This window comes from Lentinus tigrinus (assembly GCF_003813185.1).
Source record: "Lentinus tigrinus ALCF2SS1-7 unplaced genomic scaffold L226scaffold_39, whole genome shotgun sequence".
In the NCBI taxonomy this organism is placed as follows: Eukaryota; Fungi; Basidiomycota; class Agaricomycetes; order Polyporales; family Polyporaceae; genus Lentinus; species Lentinus tigrinus.
The window spans coordinates 116215-137956 of NW_027137948.1; the positions used below are offsets into that span (position 1 = coordinate 116215).

The following is a 21742-nucleotide window of genomic DNA, read 5'->3' on the forward strand; positions in this document are numbered from 1 at the left end:
GCGCTGCAGCCGAGTCGAGGAGGTGTATGTCACCCTCGCGCCGCGCTCGGAGGCCGCTTCGGCTCTCATCGACCAAAAAGCAGACGCACCGAACGGGAAGGCGAACGGCACCGCATCGCACTGATCACTCTCGACGTTATCACCCTACCTTACTCTACTCTTCTTTACCACACGACTACTCACACGCCTCGGTTCCCGACATCTCAGCATTGTCATGTATCGCCACGACTCGATTTGATTCTTCGTACTTCGTACTTCACGATTCACGCTTCACGCTCCCGGTTCCGGATTTGCGCACATAGTATCTAGTGACTACATCGACAAGTGTACTGTACTTCTAGTAGACCCGAATAACCTCTATTAGCATCAACTATCATATCAGAGTTCAATGAAGGACGCATCGAGGGCGTAGCGTGCTTCGGAGCGCGAGGTGAGGTACTAACTGAAAGTTGGATCTCGGATCGACGCTCGTACCTTACTGGTAAGTCTGGGTTCTCCTTTTGACATAGCTGAATGCCTAGCGTCCAGTGTCCACCTTCCATGCCTCCGCGCTGTCCCCGATGCACGTTCCGGTGTCCACTGCCAAGTGCCCCTGATACGTCTTAGAATCCTGAGTACGATGTTGATGTCCATGTGGCCCGAGGTGGGAAGAGCCCGTTGACATCGTGAGGTGAGAGAAGCATGGCGCTCTGGAGTCCGGAGTTCTGGACCCGTATGCATGCGCAAGAAGTCTATGTCCGGGCGACCGGAGAGCCGTATGTCAATGGAACGCTCCCGCGATACAGAACGCGACTCTGGGCAGTCCATCAGTCATAACCTTACAAGGCTTCCATGCATGGCGCGCCACAGGAGAAGGCGAGAGACGGAAGTCCTACTTGCGTGAACATTTACGATATCGTAACATCGTTGTTATGACCCAACACACCGTGACTGCAGCTCAAGACGTAAGTGCTCAAGACTCACCTTCATGGAGATCGCAAAGCTGCATCATGCGTTCGCGGTCCTGAGCCAATGACAGACCTTTACATACATGCCGCTCGGCGTTGAGCCGTGCCAGTGAGGATCACCGCCAGACGTGATACATTCCTCAGGCTTGAAGCTTTTCAGCCAATGATGGCCACGAGTGAGCTATCCGCCGCACTACAGGCGCGATACTTACCTCCGAGCGGCGAGCGCACGGCGTCCCAGAGAGCCAACTCGTCGCGCGTACGAACATGCCTCGCATCCTGAGCTCCTCCTGCTCCTAATGGGGGAGTCCATCCTACACGTATGGGTCAGAGAAGGACGTGAGGGTGGCGGCCATTGACTTCGACCCGTTCGACTTCGGAGGGGTAGCTCCGTATGGCGAGTACGTTCATACCGCGAGACGCGCCTCGGCAGTTGCGTAGAGCTCGTGGCGGTATAAGAGGGGTCGTAGCAGGGACAGCAAGGTCCGCAGCTCATCCTCGGAGTTGACTCTCAGCCCTCAGCGACCAGTACCGCACTGCAAACACCTGCGAGCGACGCGATGAGCTTCAAGTACGAGCGCATCGACAAGAACAACGTGGCCCTGCTCGTCGTGGACCACCAGGAAGGTCTCTTCCAGATGTGCCGGGACCGCACCCCCCAGGAGATGAAGAGCAGCATCCTCGCGCACGCCGAGCTCGCCAAGGTGTTCGGCCTCCCCACTGTCCTCACGACGAGCGCAGAGACTGGTGAGACAACATCAGTTCCAGTTGCTGTTGCGTAGAATCATGGTCGAGACTTACGCTGTCGGTTGGTCATGATCATCAGGACAGAACGGGCCTCTGCCCAAGGAGATCGTCGCGATGCATCCAGACGCGCCTTACATCAAGCGCCAGGGAGAGGTCGATGCCTGGGACAACGCAGACTTTAGGAAAGCAGTGGAGGCAACTGGGAAGAAGCAGATCATCATCGGCGGGATCACGACCGACGTGAGTGTCCAAAGTGTTCTCTCCCGGCTCCGTGATAAGTACTCACACCGAAAGGACAGGTATGCACCGCGTTTCTCGCGCTGTCGCTCCGTGAGGCCGGCTACACCGTGTACGCAAACAGCGATGCCTCGGGGACGTTCGACGTCAAGACTGCCCAGGACGCCAACGACCGCATGCGTGCTGCTGGGGTGCACGTCCTCTCGATGTTCGCCATTGCGTGCGAGCTGATGCGCGATTGGCGCAACACGCCTGGCGCTCCAGAGCTCCTGCCGTTCTTCGACAAGTGAGTCATTTCTGATACCTAGACACGCCTATAAGTGTCGCAGAGACTAACAGAGTTTGGGGATACAGGTACTTGCCAGAGTATGGCTATCTCACTCGGGCCCATGATGCGGCTCTTGTGAATGGGACGCCGTCGGGAATGCCAGAGTCGTAGTACGGACGCTATGGAATAATCGTGCATGTCAACTTTTGTCCGAGCATGCATATACCTATATTTCGAATCTGCTCGTGGCAGAACCAATCGTGGAATGCTGGACGACTATTCATCCGCAGTGTGCGATGTCTTGGTGGATTCGAAGAGACGAAGATCATGAAGGATTCAGAGGCGCCCTGTGATCGCGTGGAAGCCACGTGGGCTAGGTTCGCTGTAAGGCCACCGACGGCGAGAGCTCCTGCATCGCTTATCCCACAAGCCACCTCGACCTCCTATAAACACTAGTTTCGCACCCGTGGCTTTGCCACTCCGGGAGGATGTTTCGCCTTCGGCTCAACGCTACATATGCGTATCGTGGGTTTCGCCTTCGGCTCAGTGCTAGTCTGGCATATGCATTTACCGACTTCACTTTCGGCTTCATGTTAAATAAAATCATGAATGTATAAGTCACCCCGCCCCAGTAGCCCATCACCCTGTTAACCTTTTAGCCCCTCGCGTTAGCCCGTTGGCCCGTCATGTTGGCCCGTTAGCCCGTCGTGTTGTCCAATGCATACGGTTATTCCCATGTTAGAAAACCTGCAGGGAGCGCCTCGCAAAACTCGGCGCAAGATAGTGGGGCCTCGCAGGCTCAGCCAAAAGCTCAGCACGGACCTCTGGCGGTCATGTCAGCCCGTTATGTTAGCCCATGCACATGTAGTTCTCATATTGCAGGGAGCGCCTCGTAAACTCGGCGCAAGACAGTCGGGACTGGCGCCTCGCAGGCTCGGCGGGAACCCAAGGCGCCTCGCAAGCTCGGGCGCGCACATGGCGGCCACGCGGCACCACATGGCATCCATGTGCGTGCCACGGGCCTCAGACGCCCCCTTCTCCCATTCTTTATAGATGCAACAACATACTTTACCCATGGAACTCATACAGACGGTGAGTGTGCACCACTGTGTTATGGTATGTCTAAGACCTTTTGACGTATTATCGACAGAGTGAGTGAATGCGCATAGCATAAGCCAGCTGGATAATCGCTGGCAGAGCGTTCGAGTCGCAGACCGCATCTGCCGGCGACACGATAGTGACATCGAGCTGCATTGTTTTATGGTGCCTGTAAAGCTTCGTTTTGTTAACTGATCTTTATTTCTACAGTCTTCCAGCACGCTGTCACCAACGATGTGCCTACCGCCCTATCGATATGTCCTGATTGCCTGAACCATGGTGCGCCTTCCGGCGGAATCAGCCGGAATCCGGCGGAAGCAGGCGTCAATCACAAGTAACAAAGTTTCTTATGAGCATCTTATCCCTGATAACTATCGGAGACGCTCGCTCCCTGCGCGTCTCCATGGTCGTCCTTCTGCAGGGACACGCTGTACGCTTCAGCGGTTCATGCATTCAGTTAATTCCTTCTTTCAAGCAATACATGATGTCATCACAGCTGGTCGCCACAAGCTGCTCACTTCATTGAAGTGCTTGATTGGCTTAAGTGTTACAAAGAACCGCTTAAGTGTTACGAAGAACCGCTTAAGTGTTACGAAGAACCACTTAAGTGTTACAAAGAATCACTTCATTGGTTGTCTGTTGCATGGGCGTGAACCATCTCACTTGAATGCCGGACTACTTGACCGATTGTAGCTGATAATATATTATCTGAGCCTGAATGGTAATAAGGGGAGAATGAAGCTTTGGCTTAGGAAAAAGGTCACATAGATTAGAACAGTGGAACCCCTTCAGCCTAGGAAGCTCTAGAAAGCAGAACCACTTAAGCGGAAATGAGATCACTTGAAAAACAAGCAACCACTTAAGCGGTTTGGAATACAGAGACATAACCGCTTCAGCGGAAAGGTGGAACCACTTCAGGGATTGCCTGAAGCGGTCCAACTAGAAGAATAACCACTTAAGTGGTTGCGCGGTTTCCACAACGTTCATAGACACACATAGAGGAATATGTTTTCCAGACCACTAGCCGCCAACATGAGCTATTAGAGGAACCAGTTCATGAATAGAAGAACCGGTGAAGCCTCTGCGGACTTAGAGGGATGGGCAAAGGGTGGTATATGGCCGACAGCATACAGACTACTTACTGAGACTACTACGCGTTTCTTACTGGTCTTATCTTATCAACCGGGCCGATCATATCTCCCATCATCCGCCATCATCCGCCGGATTCCGCCGGATTCCGGCGGAATCCGGCGGAAAGTGCACCATGGTTCAGGTGTTCTCGATATGTCGAGTATGCCACGCTGCTCGTGCATGGACCCTCCCCATCCTCTACGAGACGATTGTACTAAGCTCCTTGAGCGAGATTGAACGCTTCTCCAAGTCGCAGACGGAGACGGCTGAGTCCGATGTCGTCATGGACCGCTGGCAGCGTCCCGCATTCCTTGTCCGCAAGCTCTGGTTCGGATCCACAAGCAGCATTGAAAATCACGTCCTAGATCATCTGGAGCCCTCCCAGTGGCCGCGCTCCTTCATGCGCCAGATTCTCACCCGTTGCACGTCTCTCTGCTCTCTCGCAGCCGTCAACTACTGCTCCTGGCCGCTGACTGGCCTTACCGGCGCCATCCCCAGCTCCGTCTCATCCCTCACTCTTGGCCCCGCACATGAACCGATCAACTTCTGTTCCTTGCCTTGCGCACGCAACCTGCGCACACTGAACAGCATCAACACGTACATGGACGATTCGGAGATCTACGCGTTTGTCACAGGCTTGAGCGCATTGCGCACCGTCCGCAGGATCTTCACGTATCCGCCGGACTCGAGCGCGGTGGTTGGCTTCGCTTTCCAGCAGATCGGATGCTTCTACCCCTCTTCCTCCGCCAAACGAGCGTTCGAGAGGCTGGAGATTGTGTGCTATGGAAAGACAGAGGATGAGGCGGAACGGGATATGGAGAACGAGGCCAGGCAGTGGCAGTGTGACCCCGCACAGGTAACGCTGGTGCCCAGGGTGTGGGTGACGAACAATGGGCAGAAGGACTACTTTGCTACATTGTTTGAGGCTTGGGAGAGGGAAGCGTATGATGCTAGCGGGATCCGGATCTCGTCATGACACCTCGAGTCGCGGTGGAGTAGGAGGAGGAAGGGAGAAGGGATGGTTCAAGCAGTGGCGTTGCTTAGTTAGCAGGCGCGAAGAGGAGAGAGCGCGGGCGGGCATCACCACCAAGACGACTGCTGTATCCTACGAGACTCCGCATCTATCAGAGGCTCGACTACTCCAGCGGGCGATCTAACATTCGCCGGTCTGTCTTCGCCCATGGTGATTGGAGGGTCTCTTCATGTATCACGGATGAATAGCACCGAGCGATGCTTCGAGAAGTGAGTCTTTCGCCACCTAGACACGCTCATGAGTGTCACATAGACTGACTGTTACTGTGTAATGTCTGGATCCAGGACATCGTTGGAAGCGGACCATGCCCTCAAGAAACGGCGATGGAGAATTCAGAAGGGGAAAGGCGCGGATACTGCAATCGCGTGGAAGCCACGTGGTGAGGTTCCTAACGCGACCGTGACTGCGGCTGCGGTACTAGGCTCCTGCACTCAGAAACCCGCAAGTAACGTCTCGTATAGACATGCAACAACGCGCTTTACACATGGAACTCATAAAGCAGGTATGTACGATGTATGCAGCACTGCGGCATGCCAATAGATCCTCTCTGACGAATGATCGGCAGGGTGAGTGAATCCGCATAGCCATCAGCCAGCTGCATAGTAGTCGCTAGCAGCCTGAGAGGGTCCTCCTACATCGCATTCGCCGCAGGATTGCGATATTGAGTTGCCTTGTGTGTTGATGCCTGCTAAGCTTGTTTGCACTGACTGATCTTTGATCGTACAGTCTTCCAGCACCCTGCCGCGAACGATGTACCTACCTCCCTATCGATATGTCAAGTTTGCCACACCGCTCATGCATGGGCCCTCCCTGTCATCTATGAGACAATTGTGCTCAACTCCTCGAGCAAGATCGAGCGCTTCGCTAACTCGCAGATGAGGACGTCCACCGATGTCGTTGTGGACCAGCTCCCCATACAGCTTGTTCGCAGGCTCTGGTTCGGACCGATGAGCAGCTTCGAAAAGAACGGTCTCAAGATGGTCTCCACTGACTGGCCGTCTGCATCCATGCACCGGATTCTCAACCATTGCACGTCCCTCCGCTCTCTGGCGTTGCTCAACGTCGAACGGCAGCACCTGGTCCGCCTCATCCGCGCCATCCCAGCTCCGTGTCGTCCCTCACTATCGGTCCTTCAGGAACAAGACTCGACTATCGCTCGTTGAACCTGCACACGTTCACCAGCTTCAACATGTCGATGCACAAAAGCGACATCCGTGCGCTCATGCACTCGGGTACTACGTTGCGCACCGTCCGCAAGATCTACACGTATGAATCCGACCCTCCGCTCAGGCCTGACGAGTTCAACATGCTGTTCAGCACGACCACGCTTGAGCGACTCGAGATTGTGCGCTATGCAAAAACGGATGCGTCAGCGCGAGAGGTCCTGGAGCGTGCAGTCGAAGACAACGGGTATGACCGCGAGGAAGTAGTGCTTGTCCCCTGGGCCGTGGTCGAGAAGGACGGGAAGATCGACGCATTTGCGACACTGATTGAGCAGTGGAAAGGGGAGGCTTATGGCGGCAGCGGGCTCTAGAAGCACGCTCGGGAAGAAGGAGCCATGCAATCGAACGACGAGTGTGACTGTCAAGCTGCAAGCCGCGTTCGTTGCGTTGTTCTGATTCATCTGTCCAGGGCTGTCTGACTCACTCCCTTATTGCCTCTCTCATCACCGGTATTCCGCACACCGGGTACATTGTCCCTTTCCACGGTTCGTGCGCTCGCGCAGATATTTGTCATCGGCAACACTGCTCACCCTTTACAATCGATAGCGAATAATCGATCAGTAACCTCCTGTTACGAGAACGATATGAGATGCTCCCCGCGTGGACGTTCGCGCTGCACGGTGCATGTCCTTTCCCAGCCGTCTGCGCCGTGCAGTGGCCGGAAGGTCTCAGATAGTATCTGTAGAAACCAACAGACTGGCGACGTTCTGGCAGATACGAGCGGCCGAGTCAGGAATATTGAGAAATGCAAGGCAGTGGTAAATAGCTGACAAGCGATGTCTCGTGCGTCGAAAAGAAGACAGGATCTATGACTCCGTCGAAGACGACTCGTCCGACACGCTATAGAGACTGATTCTGAGCCTGACGGGGACCATACGTTGAATATTCTTACCTCTGGGAACACTGTCATGTGGAAGGGTTGGTCACGTCACTCGAGAGGAAGGGACAAAGTGACTCACTATTGATGAACCAAGAGCCTATGAGCGTCCCGTACGAGATGCCGAGGTAATTGATAGGTGTACCGGGCCCGTCGAGCGCGTCCGCGATAGACACCATGTCTCGGACCGTCGCCGCCGTCCCGATGTACCTCAAGTACTTCCCATTCGGGGAGTTGAGGCACCTCCGGCCAAGCTCTTCGTATTTTGCCTGCATGATCGGAGCTTGGTTGAATAGGGCTTGCACGTCGGAGGCGTTGGCGAAGTTGCCGGTCTCCTCAATGCCGGTGAGCTCGATAGTCCCGTTGAAGAAGGCTTCGTACTCTTCGAGGCTGTCGAAGCAGAGTATCTCCCCGGGCCTGCCAAGGGCTCATGTCAGCTGCATTGGAGGTAATGTCGAGAGAAGCTAGTAGTTACATGGTGAGGTTCCCGACGCCCCGAGGATCCCAACCGACTATGTCGTACACGCCGCCCGTAAGCCCGAGGAAAGTATCCTTGATGTCATTGAGGAAAGCGAGGCCGGATCCGCCCGGTCCGCCTACCCTCTCTCAGTTCATATGCTTCAGGATTATGAAAGAGAGGCTAACCGGGGTTGAAGAAGACAGTCCCGCGACGCTCCCCAGTCGCGTTCGCCTTGATGAGAGCTAGCCGAGCCGTTCCCGCAGAGGAATCATGGTAATCCAAGGGAACATCCAAGAAACCGCACGTCAGGGATGTGTCGTTAACCACTGAGGGGTCGCATGATCCCCATTGGATCAGAGTCGGAGACAACTCCTGCTGATTCTGTGAGTGAGTAGTATTGAGCGTTGACAGGCAGAAACACAACATACTTCAATTTCTGACGCCGAGCTGTAACCCGTACTTGCAAGGAGAGAGATAACAAGTGCAGCTATGAGGGTGCACGTCATCGTTGGTGAGGTGAGGTGAAAACAGTGGAGTATCTGTCCAGTTCTATATAACACTCCCGCTGCGCCGGACAATCGGAAATGCTGACAGATGAGCACTATTGACCGCCAAGTGAGTGAGGGGTGAAACCTGCCGCCCATCGGCGTACGTGGCCGCCGCTATCTCAGGTTGCCGCCGCATAGTCCAGCGTCGGGAGCGAGGCAACCGCTGCGCCGAAGACAGCGAGCACAACCACTCCACGCCCAGATCGTACATACGTTCTAGCAGTGTTGGTATGTCGCACCCAGCATGGATGCTGTCGAGTCTCGGCGGAACTACGCCAGTCATGCGGATAGAGTGTCGTATACCGGACAAAAGCCAAGGTGATACGGAACTGTTTTCACTACACTTTCTCGCTGCGAGAGGCTGGGTCAATATGTTCTTCTATGCCAAGAGGAACACATACTGAGCGTTCCGCAGGAGCTCGCGGCTCAAGCGCATGAGGTCCCTACGCGTGCGCAGCACTGCGGACGATTCGTCTGCGGCCGAGAGTGAAGAAGGGGCTCCCACGGCCGCAAGTCGTCATTTCTGGCAGAGAGGAATATCCACCGCTGAATACAGCCTGCGTTACATACCAAGCTGTCCGCTAGATAACTCTGAAGGTTGGCGAGCAGAACTGGTCAGCTTCGAATACAAAACTTGAACGGTTCTCCGTGCTCACTGAGTAGAGCAACAGCACCTCATTAGTTCCATCCCTTGCACTGTGAGTCGGTTGCGATATTGGGCATGCATAATGATGGTTAACAGGACACTTGGCGAAGCAGGAGAACCGGCGTGAATTGGATCTATAGGCGCTGGCGCACGGACTCTGTATGGGCAGATAAGATTAGATAACGATGGGGCGTATCTTCCGGTCCAGACCCGTTCCAACTTGCCGTGACTCTCTCGCTCATGATGGAGACGAGACTACTCATCGTCTGGGATCTGGACCAACATCGAATATCGGGTCCATTGTTAACGGGCCGGTGTTTCAACCCTTGATGCAAGAGAAAACACAGCGCCTTCACTAAGCGCTCAAACGCTCTCTGATCCACCACCACCCGGCCTGCGGATACGAGGAGATGTTGAACCCGGAGGTTGACAACATGAAGAAGCATGCACTTCCCATGGAAGTTATACACAAGGTATGCTCTGATTGCTATGATACCGTATAACGCTCTCACGACTTGACAATGGCCGTGATCCGGGTGGGATCCACAGGGTAAGCAAGTCATGACCACAACGCGTACTGAATACACATAGCTCTGACCTACCGACCGCACAGTTTTCGAGCGGGCAGCTGCGAGTCACCAACCCACGGCATCGTCGATTTGCCGAGTATGCCACACCGCTCGAGCATGGGCCCTCCCTATCCTCTACGAAACGATCGTGCTCCCCTCCTCGAGCAAGATCGAGCGCTTCGCCTGCTCGCAGATGGAGACGCCCTTCGACGTTCTCGTCGACCAGCTTCCCATCCTTCTCGTCCGCAAGATATGGTTCGGACCCACCAGCAAGTACGAAGAGAACGACCTTGATTACAGCTCCCGAGAATGGCCTATCACTCTGATGCACCAGATCCTCACCCGATGCACGTCCTTGTGCTCTCTAGCGTTCATCAATGTCGGCCAGGCACAGCTGTACCGCCTCACCAGCGTCATCCCGAGATCCGTCTCAGCCCTCGTTCTAGGCCCTGTCCATGGAGAAGTAGACTACCGCCATCTCCCGTGCGGACCGAACCTACGCACCTTCACCAGCATGGACACGTTCATGCTCGACAATGAGATCTGCGAGCTTGTGCTTTCGAGCACTATCCATACCATCCGTAGGATCTACACGTACCCATCCGAGCATCGAGTGGCGCTGGCCTTCGATCAGCTCGAGTGCGTCTACCGGGCGACCGTCCTCGAGCGACTGGAGATCGTCTGCTATGGGGAAACGAAGGAAGCGGCTGGGAAGATCCTGGAAAACGTGGCAAAGGAACGCGAGTATGACCACACACGAGTGGTACTGGTCTCCCGGTCGTCGACAAAAGACGGGAAGGAGGATGCTTTCGCGACGCTGTTTGACGACTGGACAGCGGAGGAGTACGATAGCAGCGCGATCCCACCTCCGCCAGAGCCGCACACTGGAGACCACGACGCGGAGGAAACGAAGCACCTGTTCGAAGACTGGATAGTCGCGGAGGAAGAGGGAGACCATAGGTGAGATGACTCGGTGACTTTATCTCTCTCTCTCTCCTCGGCCATGCGTTGACGTCAGGCTTGTTGATCAGGATGCACGACTAGTATAACCGGATGAGTACACAATACCTATACAAACAGAGAGACCCCTGAAACGTCCAGCAGTACACTATATTAGCACTCGCCCTTAAACTTATTCTTCGGTATTTGCTGCTTGTAGTCGTCTACCCAGGTTGTCAAGTTCGGGTTGTAGTAGGCCTCCTTGTACCTGTACGCCAACATCGTCAATACGCAGTCCAACAACTTAACAACATGACTTACGTATCGATATACGCCTTGGTGGGAAACGCGTCTGGATCGCAGCCGATGTTCATCGCGCTGGGATCCTGGTAGACCCGGATCCAATCGACGCGCAAAGTAGACGGGAAGATGAGGTTATCGAAGTCGACGAAACCGAATGCCTTGGAGATGCCCAGGTTCATGATCAAATACTATGAGACAACGAAAGGTACATGTGAGCTGGTCTGCGTCTGAAGATTGCGCGGATGACCTTAGTAACACTCACCATTGGCTCTTGAGGAATCGGGCGGTCGCTGATCTCAGAGATCGGGTCGGGACCCATGCCGGGTTGACGAAGGCTCCACGCAAGCTGGCCATCTGCAATCCACGCCATGTACTGCCATGGACTAAGTATTAAAGTCAAAAGAGGCAATCGTACGGGTGTGACGTACTTTATCCGAGCCAACGCCCGGCTTATACTGGAATCCGTATAGGGAGTACTGGGCGCCAGAAAACTCGTACGCCTCCTGGTCTGACGCACAGGTGTCAAAGAGCGGTCGGCACACATCAGGTGGGGACAGGTGCTCACTTGTCTTCGTGACCACGGAAGTGGCCTGTTGGTACACGCCGCCTATGTACGAGTTCGTCTTGCTCTTCGTCTGGTCCACAATGTTGAAGTTGTCGCTCGTGTTCAGCCATTTGTACTGGTAGTTGAACGGCTAGGTAAGTGATGTCAGTATTAGTTCCGAGCAGTATCATTCACAGCTGCGATGACCGTACCGCCCATTGACCGGATTGTGACACTCCCCCAAACTGGCCACCTCCGGGTAAGCCACCAACCTGCATGAGCATGTGAGTCTCGCGAACCCGTAGGCGAGGCAGAAACAAATGTACCTGAGCTTCGAACATGTCAATCTCAGGGGCACTACGGCCGACATATTCACCGTTCTCGTGCTGAGGTCCTGGATGCGATTCTCCAGGGCAGGTGCAGCGCGAGAGCCTCTGTCCAGGCTGATATGAGAGTGCGCCGTCATTGTACGGGTCGTTGTCAGTCAAGGCGGCAACGGGAAGGTCGTTCAATGTTTGGTTCTTCGTAGTACCGTAGTCGCAGGAGTCATAGGTGTATGGCCACTGAAACACGGGAACATGTCAAGGAGGTTCGAGAATACAGGTGGTGTAACATACTAATCCGTCGAGACTTGCGCCGTAACCAGCACGTCCCAAGTTACCCATCGCCCAGATAGCAGGCCAAAGACCGTGGATGTTGTTGAAGCCAGGCAGCATGACAGACGCCTCGACGAGCCCGCCGGTGAAGCAGAACTTGTTCCATGTCGACATCATGCCTCCGGTGTAGTTCAGCCCGTGGTTTGCCTTGTCCGTTAATGCGATCTCCAGTGATCCGTTGCGGGTCGTGATCGCCTCGGGGTCGTACCACTCCAGATTCCCAGTAGCCCAGTAGTGCAGGTCGACAGCCTCCCAGTATGGGTCATCCCCAGGGTAGAAGGAACGCCCTTCGACATTGAACTCGTCGCTGAAGACAAGATTCCAGGTCTGGCCCGTCATGTAGTCGACCTTCGTCCTGACCTCCTCGGGTGTGTCCTTGTCGATAAGGCCCCAGTTCCCAGGGATGTCGGGTACCTGTCCGGTCGCATTGGTTCCACCGAGGTTGAACCCGCCCTGGTTCGACAGGTGCGGCGTCGTCAGGAACGTGATTATTGGATAACCCGCGCTGTCAACTATATGAGAAGTTGGCACATGCGATGACAGCGGGCGGAAACCTACAAGAGCGCGATTATCCCAGCAGCAAGAATGAACACGCATCCCACGTTTACGAGGCCGCGAGTGGTGAACATGGTCCCACCTCCGTCGCGTTTGTGGTCTCGTATAGGGTCTGGTGTGTGCAGTCCGTCGTCCCTTTCGGGACCGTCGAAGTACTCGGCATCAACTGGAAGGATGTACTGTAGTGCGATTATGAGCGAATCGCATCCAGCCTGTCTGTGCACAGATTGCGCCCACCTTCTCGGAGATAGAGGGGTGCGAGCTATCCCCGGCCGACTAGAGCGGGTCAGTTTACGCTCGATAAAGACACACCGGCACTCACTCGAAGAGAAGCGTTACTCTTCTGAGGACTGAGAAACTTTGCTTGAGGTCCCCGAGGATAGCCGGCGGGCGGGAGTAAGTTTCCTCGCTCAGACGGGGGACCGAGAGAAGTCGGGACAGGCTTCATAGCGGAATACCCAGCCTGAACTGGTCGGTTCCGGAGGACGGAAGGAGGCGGAGGCATCTTGCTGTTCGTCTGTAAAAGAGCGACACGGCTTGGGAAAGCCCGTAAGGAGGGAACAAGGCGGTTGGAGAGCAGGGACTGGGACCGCGCTCGAAGGAGATTTGTGGAGGTGCGGGGGATGGTGGTCGTCCGTGTCTATGTGCTTACGGGCCGCAGGTGCGGTCTCCCGTCCATATATTCAAACCCAGTCGGTACGTACCTGCAGTCCTAGCACGGCCCCGTCTCAGTATCCATCAGCAATCAGTGAAAAGTATAAAGACGCACAAGGCTTCTTTTGGCCGCTTGTAACGCGATGGGGGTGTGCTACAACCTCCGTGACCTGTCCGATCTCAGGTTGCATCTGGTATCAATTCGCAGTCTGTGATCCAGGCCTTGGAATTTTCCCAGCACTGTCAAGGCCGTGTTATACTTCGACCGCGATACAGCGCAAGCCTGTAAGAAACTCTGCTAGTCAGTAAAACACTGTCGCTTGGTACTGCTTCGTACAGCTTACATACACGTTACTCCGAAAGCAGCTCCGAGGATTACAATGGCTGATTCCCGATCTTGGACTGCCGGTGAATGAGACATGCACAGCTTTGAACAATGAAGGCCGACCAGTGCGGGGTGAGCAAATCGCGGTGTTGTGATAGCAACAAGCCTGATAGTCTCCTTCAACAGGACTGTTCGCAACGTGGAACCCCGGCCAACGGGGCCCGGGTGAGACCATAACCCTCCGGCAGCGATATCATAGAGAAAATCGATGCCAGCGGCCTGTGACAATTAGTCGAGGGCAAAATCCCACGGCGGGTCTTGCCGTTCGGGCATCGCCCTGAGCTCGGACTCCGGAGCCAACATAACTTGAAGTACTCAGCTCTCACCTGGTGCAGACTGATGTGTGATATCGTGTTCTACTGGGTTGCACGACCGACATAAGTGTGCCGCTATTCATATTGGGTACCTGGGAGACGGCTAACTGTTAAGTAGTACATGCCCATAATGTCGTCTTGTTCAAGAGCATCATATTGACCGCGTCTGACTTGAGACTGTCAAACCGTCAAATGTTGATAGCAGGCATGCTGCTGAGGATGGAAGAAGTATTGACGCCAGAGAACACTTCAAAGTCCTCGTCAACTTCACAGACTGTTTCATCGCCCTGTGGAAGCTGGATGTGGTACATCAGCGGAAACGCGCCGCCTGGGACCGTCTCGTGACTCACTGTTCCGTTCACCATGTATGCCCTGATGATGTCGGAGATGCATGCGGAGGGCTCGGCCTGAGAGGTATGCTAGGAGGAACAGCAGCGGTAAAGTCTCAGTTCAGCTGGAGCGCAATCGTGAAACGGGCCTTACCCCGAAACCGTTCAGGCGAACGAGTGTGGCATGGTTTCCCAGTTCATCCGCAACGGCTTTTGCACCTGAGAAGGGTGTTGCTGGATCGAACTAGAATGCATCATAGTCAGCGAGAAGGGGGAAGCTGCAGTCTGAGTCGCTGGTGGATCCTCACAGTATTTCCAATGACTAGGATTGGATGCGCGATGGACTTGTTGAACGGTCCCTCGTAACGCTCGACAGCACGGATCGGCCAGAAGGGGCAGTAGTAAGTCGCGAATGGCCACGCAGCACCAACTGAAAGGTCGTGAGCACTATGCGGGGGGAGGGCTTTGGATAACACCTACACATGGCCGAGATATTGTTGGATGTAGCGATGATCCCGTTGAAGACGTCCGTCATGTTCGCGCCCGTGGGATCCTTGCTGTCACCACATATAATCGCCTCAGCACTGTACGGGACCCCCAGGTTCTCGGCCGGTTTTCTGAGGCTATAAAAGACTCAGTATACAACATGTAGGGGAAGGCGAGCATCACTGACGTCGAGCGTCGAGTCATGTTCCCTCCCGTTTCAGTTTGTACTTCCTGCACCAGTTGCGGCCACTTCGTGTTGGCGAATAGTCCCCACGAGTTTGGAGAGTACATGACTTCCCGCAATAATGCTGTTGATTCGATCAGCCTACGTAGACTCACGCGCACATAGGCCGGAAAGACGTACAGCGAATCTGCCCAGACGTGGTTGGTACGGAAGCGTTTGCCGGGGCGGCATCGTGTGCAGCTTGAAGCAGCTCTTGAATATCCTCATTGACATCCAGCGGAGTCTGGCCCGCTGAAGCAATCGAGCAACCTTCGGGACCTGCCAAGGCACACCCGGTGAAGAGCGCTTCATACACCCTGTCGGCGTCTGATAACTGCATCCCCCATCCGGACTGCATAGAGCAATAGTAAGCACGGAGAACAAGCACCATACGTCAGCGGACATACCAGCGCTATGTCCTCAGTACCAAACTTTACGGGATCGACGACACCATCGAGGACAACATGACCGACGCGCTGCTCGACCTGTCAGCGAGTGTCAACGGAGTACTTGCCGGTGACCTACCTCCGGAAACACTGTGGTGGGAATAGGGGACAAGGTTCAGCCAACGCAAACGAAACGAAGCGAAGCGAGAGTACTCGCTGTTTATAAACCACGAGCCGAGGATCGTCCCGTATGAGAGGCCAATGTAATTGACAGGACTCCCAGGGCCGTCGAGAGCGTCCGCAAGCGCAGCGAGGTCGCGCGCAGTAGCCGCTGTGCCGATGTACTGCAGATACTTGCCGTCCGAGTACTGCGAGCAGCGCTGTGCCAGACCCTCGTACTTCTGCTGCATCGTACCCGCCTGAGCAAGGAGGGCTTGTATGTCTGCGGCGTCGGTGAAGTTGCCTGTCATCTCGATCCCCTGGAGTTCAATCGTTCCATTGAAGAACGCTTGGATGTCTTCAGGGCTGTCGAAGCAGAATACGTCTCCAGGCCTGAAGCAAAAATTATTAGTACTGCGTATGAACGGGTTGGAGGCCACTCACACTGTGAGACTGCCCACCCCGCGTGGGTCCCAGCTGACGATGTCATAATATCCTCCGGTCTGGTCCAGCAGCAGTGCGCTCGTACCGTTGAGATCGGTGACGCCAGAGACGCCAGGTCCTCCTATCAATTGAGGGGCACGTTAACGTATAGTGCCGAGAGACCAAACGAGACTTGCGCACCTGGGTTCATGAAGACTGTTCCGCGACGTTTCTGCGTCGCATTCGCCTTGACAAGAGCGAGTTGTGCAGTGCCGATAAAACGGTTGTGGTAATCTAGCGAGACTTTGAAGAAACCGCACTGCAGCATCGGGTCCAAGCCAAGCGAAGGATCGCATGCGCTCCATTGAACAGTAGTATCGGGCTAAGAGAGGATGAGTGAGTATATTTACGACACCGATAGGCCAATGAACGTACTTGTGCTGCGGTGCCACCCCCTACAAAGAGCAGTGTTGCAGCGTAGAATAGCGCGTGCAGGGGCTTCATGTTGATTCAGTTGTGGCAGCTGGTGGCCGCCTCCGTGTAGGCATTTGTACAGTCCTCGTTCCGCAGACGCCACACAGCCCCTCCCTGCAGCAGTGCCGTGATTGCGCTGGTATTGCGATCTGGGCATAGGCGGGGCGTTGCAGTCGACAACATGTGCCACGTTCTGCCACACAATTCCCTGAAAAGGTTCGCCGAGGTTGATGCGACCCAGGACGCAGTACTTTGGACCTGGGGCCGCTGCTGCATTATAAGATTCGACCTGAACCGTAGTATATCACTGAAATGGCGACCTACTCGCATCACCAGAATGCAGGGCAATGTCTGACAGTCACTATGGCAATGTCCATTCGAAGAGGTGGTGGTAAGAATAAGCCTTAAGGCCGCGTACGCCGTAGCCGGCTGCGAAAATAGAAAAGGCGGGAGCACAGCCTGCAGCGCCTAAATTCACTCTGCCAAAGGCTCGAACCGGGACGAGAACCTCCATAAACTAGCTCTCAGAAGAGCACAACTTCTCATAACTCTAAAACGCACGATAAAAGCCCAGAGAAATACTAGGTCGCATCTCTGTACGGTATATTTTGGCCAGAGCGTTCCAATTATCCAGAAAACCCCGGTCGGACTCGGAGTCCGTGCTCACAATACTCAAAGACCCGACAGAGTACCGTTGTTGACAGCCGCATCGTGCGCACGGGCAAGAAGGCCATACTCGGGAAGGTACCTGCGTGTGCGGGTCAGCAACAGCTCCGAACTTCACTGGCGCACGGGGCGGCTGAAGAAAGACCACTCACTTGTCGAAGAAGGGCAGCAGCTCAGGCGCACCAGGGGTGTTGCGCCAGTCCCGCATCAGCTCCAGCGCGACCGCGAACATCGACAGCAGCTGCACCCCCGCGCCGCGCATCCGGTCGTTCGCGTCCTCCGCCGTCTTCACGTCGAACGTGCCCGACGCGTCGCTGTTCGCGAACACCGTGTACCCCGCGTCGACGAGCGAGAGCGCGAGGAACGTCGTGCAGACGTCCGTCGTGATCCCGGCAAGGATCACTTGCTTCTTGCCCGTCGCCTGCACGGCCTTGCGGAAGTCGGGGTTGTCCCACGCGTTGACTTCCCCGTTCCGCTTGATGAAGGGTGCGGAGGGGTGCATGTCGATGATCTCCTGCGGGAGCGGTCCGTTTGGTCCTGTCGTGATTCCCAAGTTAGTCTCGTTACTTACGAGGAACAATTTAGTGCGTACCGTGCTCCGCACTCGTCGTGAGGATGGTCGGAAGGTTGAACACCTTGGCGAGCTCCGCGTGCGCGAGGATGTTGTTCTTGAATTCGACGGGGTGGAAGTCCCGAGCGAGCTGGAACAGACCTTCCTGGTGGTCGACGACGAGCAGCACCGAGTTGTTTTTGTCGATCCGCTCGTACTTGAACGCCGTCGCCGCAATTATTCACGGGTCCATCAGCTCCGAATCGACAGCCAGCAGCATGCAGGAACGTACCGAGAGCGGCGAAGGAGAGCAGCGCGAGTGCAAGGCGAGTGAAGGACGCGTTGAACTGCATTTTGGAAGTAGAAGATGTGATCGACGAGCGAGCGGGAAGAAGTAGCACGGATCCTAGAGGAGCGGACTCGAGTGCTGTTGTCCACCGTCGTCCTCTACCTCTCCTTTATACCCAGTCGTCGCCCCCCACGTCCCGCCGCTGCTCACCCTCGTCGCGACAGCCAGCGCTCGCATTCCTTCTCACCTTCCTCATTTGACCTAGCAGCCTACATACCCGCCGGAGACAAACCGCTCGCCGTGAGAGCCCATGGGCGCCATGTACCTGGATATGGTGCGCGTACGGCGAGCGCACGGCCTCGCGAGCGCCCTGTCGCGCCCTCTGCACGCCAAGACGAGGCGGCGTTGCCAGCGTTGACTGCCAAAAGTGGTGGAGATGGTCTCATGGAGGTCCATTCGGACGCCGGTGTGCTGTGGCGATGATAGGCTCTCGCGCTGCCTATCAGCGATTGGTTTTGTAAGCGCGAGGTAGAATGTAATGACCACTGACAACCACACGATGAGCACGCACATGAAGACTGCCCGCTCGGTCTCATTCCTTAGAGACGAATTATACAAGGCCTTGGTCACTGGATGCGCACTCTCAGGCCCTTCTGGCTGTGCTGCTGCTGCTGAGGGCGACGGCCCACTCGACATCGACGCCAAAGTTCAAGCGCTCCTGAAGGCCGCATACGATGCTGAGAAGGCAAATACCTCCGTCCCTATCACCTCAGGTCAGATCCGTGGTAAGTGTTTTGGTAATGTGTTCGTTCCCACTCTGAAACTGATGTCGTACGCTTGCTTCCAGTGCAACTCAATGGCGAGCTGTACTCGCCATCCGACTGGTCTCACTTCATGAACTTGGTCTCCCGAACCTCGTGAAGCAGGTCAAAGCAGAGGCACCGGACCCAGTGTCGCCCCTGCTACGGTCGGAGAACATAGTACCCCACCACACCACTACGAACCGCAGACTCACCAAGCGACTGGGAACCGTGAACAACAGCCCGTCATACACTCTTCCAGCGATATTCTGCGCCGACAGTCCCGATGTACACGGCACCACCATGACGGACGTCTTCGAGGCTGTGATCGCCGGGACACGAAACGTCTCCCACATGTGTGAGTTTCTTCTCCTCTCTCTCAAGATCGAGAACGACAAGATGACCCGGGTGCGCGTAGTCGGCTCTGCCTGGCCTTCGCCTCTGTACGAGTGCTCCTTCTGGCCCGTTCGGTCCGTTGAGCGGTACAGAGGGCCGTTCGATAAGACTCCCGCGAACAAGATATTGATCGCTTCCAATATCGTGAGCCTCTTGTCTCTTCAGTCCATATCAGGGGCATTCTGATTTAGAGACGTTGCAGTTCGACCCGATCACCCCGCTGCCTCGAGCGCAGGCGGTCGCCGACCGTCTTGGTGGCAACGCAGTCTTGGTCCAGATGAACGGCTTCGGGGTGAGTGGTTGCCTGGTCTGCGCCTCGCATTCGGACTCCTTGTCTGACGAGACTCGGATTCGCAGCATACTACACTCGCGGAGCCGTCGAAGTGCATGCAGGATATAATATCCGAGTACATGGTTCATGGAACGGTGAGTAGCCCTATTTATTGGGACTCCAGGAGAAAGCGAGCCGGTCTCACACGGCTCGTCCGTAGCTTCCAGCCAACGGTACGGTGTGTGAGGCCAATACGGACTTCGAAGTCTTTCAAGGCGTTAACACTGCAGACATCTTGGCCAATTTTCCCGGTACCGATATCTGATAGTCGCAATACGCTCCCCAATAGGAAACTAATTGTGCTATGACCGCCTGCGATCAGCCATGGTGTCTATATGAAGGCTAGGAAGAGATGTTCTGAATGTTATGGGTATGTACGTTGGCAAGGATGTCGTCAATGCAGCGTGAGTGTCGTCGGATCGTAATTGTTCCATTCGTACGTGCATCCAGCGGCTAGTCATGGGTATCGTATGAATCTCCTCGTGAGGGATCTGGTGTGGATAGCTCGTCCGACATATGGGCACGTCAAGCATGATGAGGAACATGCTCTTGGCAACGATGTGCTGCAAGGCCTCCCGCGCTTGCGTTAGTTTGCTTGCAGGTCGCGCAATAGACATGATTCTGACGGCGGTGCTCCCGCAGTGCACTCCTGGTGTCGAAGACCTGCGGAGATGGACAGTTAGTGCTATGGATGAGATTGACAGAGGACCTCGAAGCTGGTGCACGCGTACCTTTTCGCAGTAGCCACAGAAGTGATGTGCGCTCATGTAGTGATCGAAGAGTCGTTCGACGGAAGAAAGCTTCTGGTCGCAGCGGTGGCAATAGACATGCGAGGGGTGCCGTTGGTAATGCTCCCTGAGCTGTTGTGAGGACCATTTGACCTAGAAGAGACGCCATGGATCTGCAAGTCGGTGACGAAGACATCGGCACAACAACATACTTGGCAGCAGCGTTCGCAGACGTGGTGTTGCGAGTGAAAGTGCGCGTCGAGCTCTTCCCGGTCATTGAAGTGGACGTTGCAAAACTTGCAACAAGCATGTTCCTCACTCTGGACGTAGTGATCCTTGAGCGCACGAGAAGAGGCGAAGGCCTGAAGACAATTCGTCAGCATGCAGAATTACGTCCGATAACATGACTTTTGGACACACCACATTACAGGTCTCGCAGACACCATGGGCGATGTGCCAGTGATTGCGAAGGCCGCCTTCAGAGTCGACATCCTTCATGCACCACCCGCAGTATTCGTGATGCGGGCTTCGTTCCCAGTGTTCTTCTAAGTCATGAGCGGTGCGAAAAATCTAAGATCTCCAAGATAACTGGAACTGCATTTCAAATTCTATAACAAGGACTCACCATCAAGCAAGGTTGGCAGAAATGATGCAGCTTACTGCGATGCTGGGCTAGCTTTGCATCTGATGAGAATAATTGCCGGCATAAGGGACAATGATAATGGCTCTCCACGAAGTGCAGATGTATGTCCTCTGAAGTACGAAATAACTGTAATTGTGTTGAGTCTACTTTACCGATAACATGGGTCAGGGACTGTGAGCGTCGCACCTTGTGGCATTCGGGACACGGGAAGTGAGACAGGGTACAATGTCCGTCGAAGTCCGTGGGCCTAAAAAAGTACGCATCGCACCACACGCAGAGCAGATATCCCCCATGTATATGAATAAGGTGTTGCCTGAGCTGCTGCAACGTGGCGAATTCGAGCCGGCATACAAGACACAGATGTCGGAGGCGGCAAACTTGCTCGTGCTCATCGCGATCTTTTTGCGAGGAGCAGCTGGAGAGACAATACCCACATATGTGAGGTACTATGGCCATCTTGGTTGAGTTCGACGTCAGGAATCGCGCAAGGAAGTGGAAGCGGAGGGTGAAGTCAGAGGGGTCACATGTATAAGTACCGCGATGACAGGCGTCGAGTATATTTGCCGGATGCGGCAAGTAATCGGCAATACCCGAGGACCATGGTGTTCGCATTTTCGATCTCAATCGATTTCAACCTGTCCTCCCCGCTTGAGAATTGCCCTGTCCTCTGCTTCTTGCCCTGCTATGAAGTCTCTGGTCGACTTTGATGATGCTGCGATTGTCGG

The 21742-nt window shown here is 55.0% G+C and overlaps 11 protein-coding genes across 11 annotated transcripts; 7 read left to right on the forward strand and 4 right to left on the reverse strand.

Annotated features, from left to right (window-relative positions):
• Positions 1-1290: 1290 nt before the first annotated feature.
• On the forward strand, positions 1291-2370 carry L226DRAFT_514748 (Isochorismatase hydrolase; the record flags this gene model as incomplete). Its single annotated transcript, XM_067678423.1, has 4 exons — positions 1291-1694; positions 1774-1934; positions 1994-2217; positions 2286-2370. Exons 1-4 carry the CDS (start codon positions 1508-1510, stop codon positions 2368-2370), a joined length of 657 nt encoding a protein of 218 aa, XP_067530787.1. The 5' UTR covers positions 1291-1507.
• A 2439-nt stretch (positions 2371-4809) lies between these two features.
• Positions 4810-5409, forward strand: L226DRAFT_539070 (uncharacterized protein). The gene has a single exon (XM_067681618.1). It carries the CDS (start codon positions 4829-4831, stop codon positions 5402-5404), a length of 576 nt encoding a protein of 191 aa, XP_067530788.1. The 5' UTR covers positions 4810-4828; the 3' UTR covers positions 5405-5409.
• Positions 5410-5506: 97 nt separating this feature from the next.
• On the forward strand, positions 5507-6848 carry L226DRAFT_232704 (uncharacterized protein). The gene is made up of 3 exons (XM_067673106.1): positions 5507-5670; positions 5746-5963; positions 6188-6848. Exons 1-3 carry the CDS (start codon positions 5609-5611, stop codon positions 6622-6624), a joined length of 717 nt encoding a protein of 238 aa, XP_067530789.1. The 5' UTR covers positions 5507-5608; the 3' UTR covers positions 6625-6848.
• Positions 6593-7265, forward strand: L226DRAFT_539071 (uncharacterized protein). The gene is made up of 2 exons (XM_067681619.1): positions 6593-7061; positions 7246-7265. Exon 1 carries the CDS (start codon positions 6651-6653, stop codon positions 6993-6995), a length of 345 nt encoding a protein of 114 aa, XP_067530790.1. The 5' UTR covers positions 6593-6650; the 3' UTR covers positions 6996-7061; positions 7246-7265.
• An 87-nt stretch (positions 7266-7352) lies between these two features.
• L226DRAFT_616293 (uncharacterized protein) lies at positions 7353-8591 on the reverse strand (the record flags this gene model as incomplete). The annotated part of the gene is made up of 7 exons (XM_067686886.1): positions 8450-8591; positions 8207-8396; positions 8037-8157; positions 7644-7978; positions 7577-7587; positions 7456-7524; positions 7353-7391 (listed from the first exon to the last, which is right to left on the reverse strand). Exons 1-7 carry the CDS (start codon positions 8525-8527, stop codon positions 7353-7355), a joined length of 843 nt encoding a protein of 280 aa, XP_067530791.1. The 5' UTR covers positions 8528-8591.
• A 1006-nt stretch (positions 8592-9597) lies between these two features.
• Positions 9598-10912, forward strand: L226DRAFT_539072 (uncharacterized protein). Its single transcript, XM_067681620.1, has 3 exons — positions 9598-9765; positions 9829-10744; positions 10816-10912. The coding sequence occupies exons 2-3, from the start codon at positions 9978-9980 to the stop codon at positions 10826-10828; spliced, it is 780 nt and encodes a 259-aa protein (XP_067530792.1). The 5' UTR covers positions 9598-9765; positions 9829-9977; the 3' UTR covers positions 10829-10912.
• L226DRAFT_574939 (glycoside hydrolase family 16 protein) lies at positions 10898-13286 on the reverse strand (the record flags this gene model as incomplete). The annotated part of the gene is made up of 11 exons (XM_067685126.1): positions 10898-10991; positions 11045-11214; positions 11289-11399; positions 11455-11534; positions 11592-11721; positions 11783-11842; positions 11897-12133; positions 12188-12731; positions 12785-12960; positions 13019-13057; positions 13104-13286. 11 exons carry the CDS (start codon positions 13284-13286, stop codon positions 10898-10900), a joined length of 1824 nt encoding a protein of 607 aa, XP_067530793.1.
• A 1036-nt stretch (positions 13287-14322) lies between these two features.
• Positions 14323-16977, reverse strand: L226DRAFT_554894 (alpha/beta-hydrolase; the record flags this gene model as incomplete). The annotated part of the gene is made up of 14 exons (XM_067683026.1): positions 16939-16977; positions 16576-16881; positions 16342-16522; positions 16162-16282; positions 15776-16110; positions 15698-15708; positions 15580-15648; positions 15314-15524; positions 15137-15257; positions 14944-15086; positions 14772-14893; positions 14618-14707; positions 14485-14553; positions 14323-14430 (listed from the first exon to the last, which is right to left on the reverse strand). Exons 2-14 carry the CDS (start codon positions 16642-16644, stop codon positions 14323-14325), a joined length of 1650 nt encoding a protein of 549 aa, XP_067530794.1. The 5' UTR covers positions 16645-16881; positions 16939-16977.
• Positions 16978-17198: 221 nt separating this feature from the next.
• L226DRAFT_562931 (Isochorismatase hydrolase) lies at positions 17199-18183 on the reverse strand (the record flags this gene model as incomplete). The annotated part of the gene is made up of 4 exons (XM_067683530.1): positions 17199-17362; positions 17433-17817; positions 17873-18047; positions 18076-18183. 4 exons carry the CDS (start codon positions 18181-18183, stop codon positions 17287-17289), a joined length of 744 nt encoding a protein of 247 aa, XP_067530795.1. The 3' UTR covers positions 17199-17286.
• A 495-nt stretch (positions 18184-18678) lies between these two features.
• L226DRAFT_526084 (uncharacterized protein) lies at positions 18679-20923 on the forward strand (the record flags this gene model as incomplete). Its single annotated transcript, XM_067679027.1, has 11 exons — positions 18679-18904; positions 18967-19022; positions 19046-19459; positions 19491-19607; positions 19673-19741; positions 19807-19897; positions 20097-20231; positions 20260-20324; positions 20351-20511; positions 20532-20749; positions 20805-20923. 11 exons carry the CDS (start codon positions 18679-18681, stop codon positions 20921-20923), a joined length of 1671 nt encoding a protein of 556 aa, XP_067530796.1.
• Positions 20924-21234: 311 nt separating this feature from the next.
• On the forward strand, positions 21235-21510 carry L226DRAFT_539076 (uncharacterized protein). Its single transcript, XM_067681621.1, has one exon. The coding sequence runs from the start codon at positions 21243-21245 to the stop codon at positions 21480-21482; it is 240 nt and encodes a 79-aa protein (XP_067530797.1). The 5' UTR covers positions 21235-21242; the 3' UTR covers positions 21483-21510.
• The last annotated feature ends 232 nt before the right edge of the window (positions 21511-21742 follow it).

Excerpts from the sequence above, each read along its gene's own strand:
- L226DRAFT_539070 (XM_067681618.1), top strand. The coding sequence starts at position 4,829 with ATGCGCCAGATTCTCACCCGTTGCACGTCTCTCTGCTCTCTCGCAGCC.
- L226DRAFT_539071 (XM_067681619.1), top strand. The coding sequence starts at position 6,651 with ATGTCGATGCACAAAAGCGACATCCGTGCGCTCATGCACTCGGGTACT.
- L226DRAFT_539072 (XM_067681620.1), top strand. The coding sequence starts at position 9,978 with ATGGAGACGCCCTTCGACGTTCTCGTCGACCAGCTTCCCATCCTTCTC.
- L226DRAFT_539076 (XM_067681621.1), top strand. The coding sequence starts at position 21,243 with ATGTCCGTCGAAGTCCGTGGGCCTAAAAAAGTACGCATCGCACCACAC.
- L226DRAFT_232704 (XM_067673106.1), top strand. The coding sequence starts at position 5,609 with ATGGTGATTGGAGGGTCTCTTCATGTATCACGGATGAATAGCACCGAG. Across the intron at positions 5,671-5,745 it reads ACCGAGCGATGCTTCGAGAA|GACATCGTTGGAAGCGGACC; the intron begins GTGAGTCTTTCG and ends GTCTGGATCCAG. Across the intron at positions 5,964-6,187 it reads ACATGGAACTCATAAAGCAG|TCTTCCAGCACCCTGCCGCG; the intron begins GTATGTACGATG and ends TTGATCGTACAG.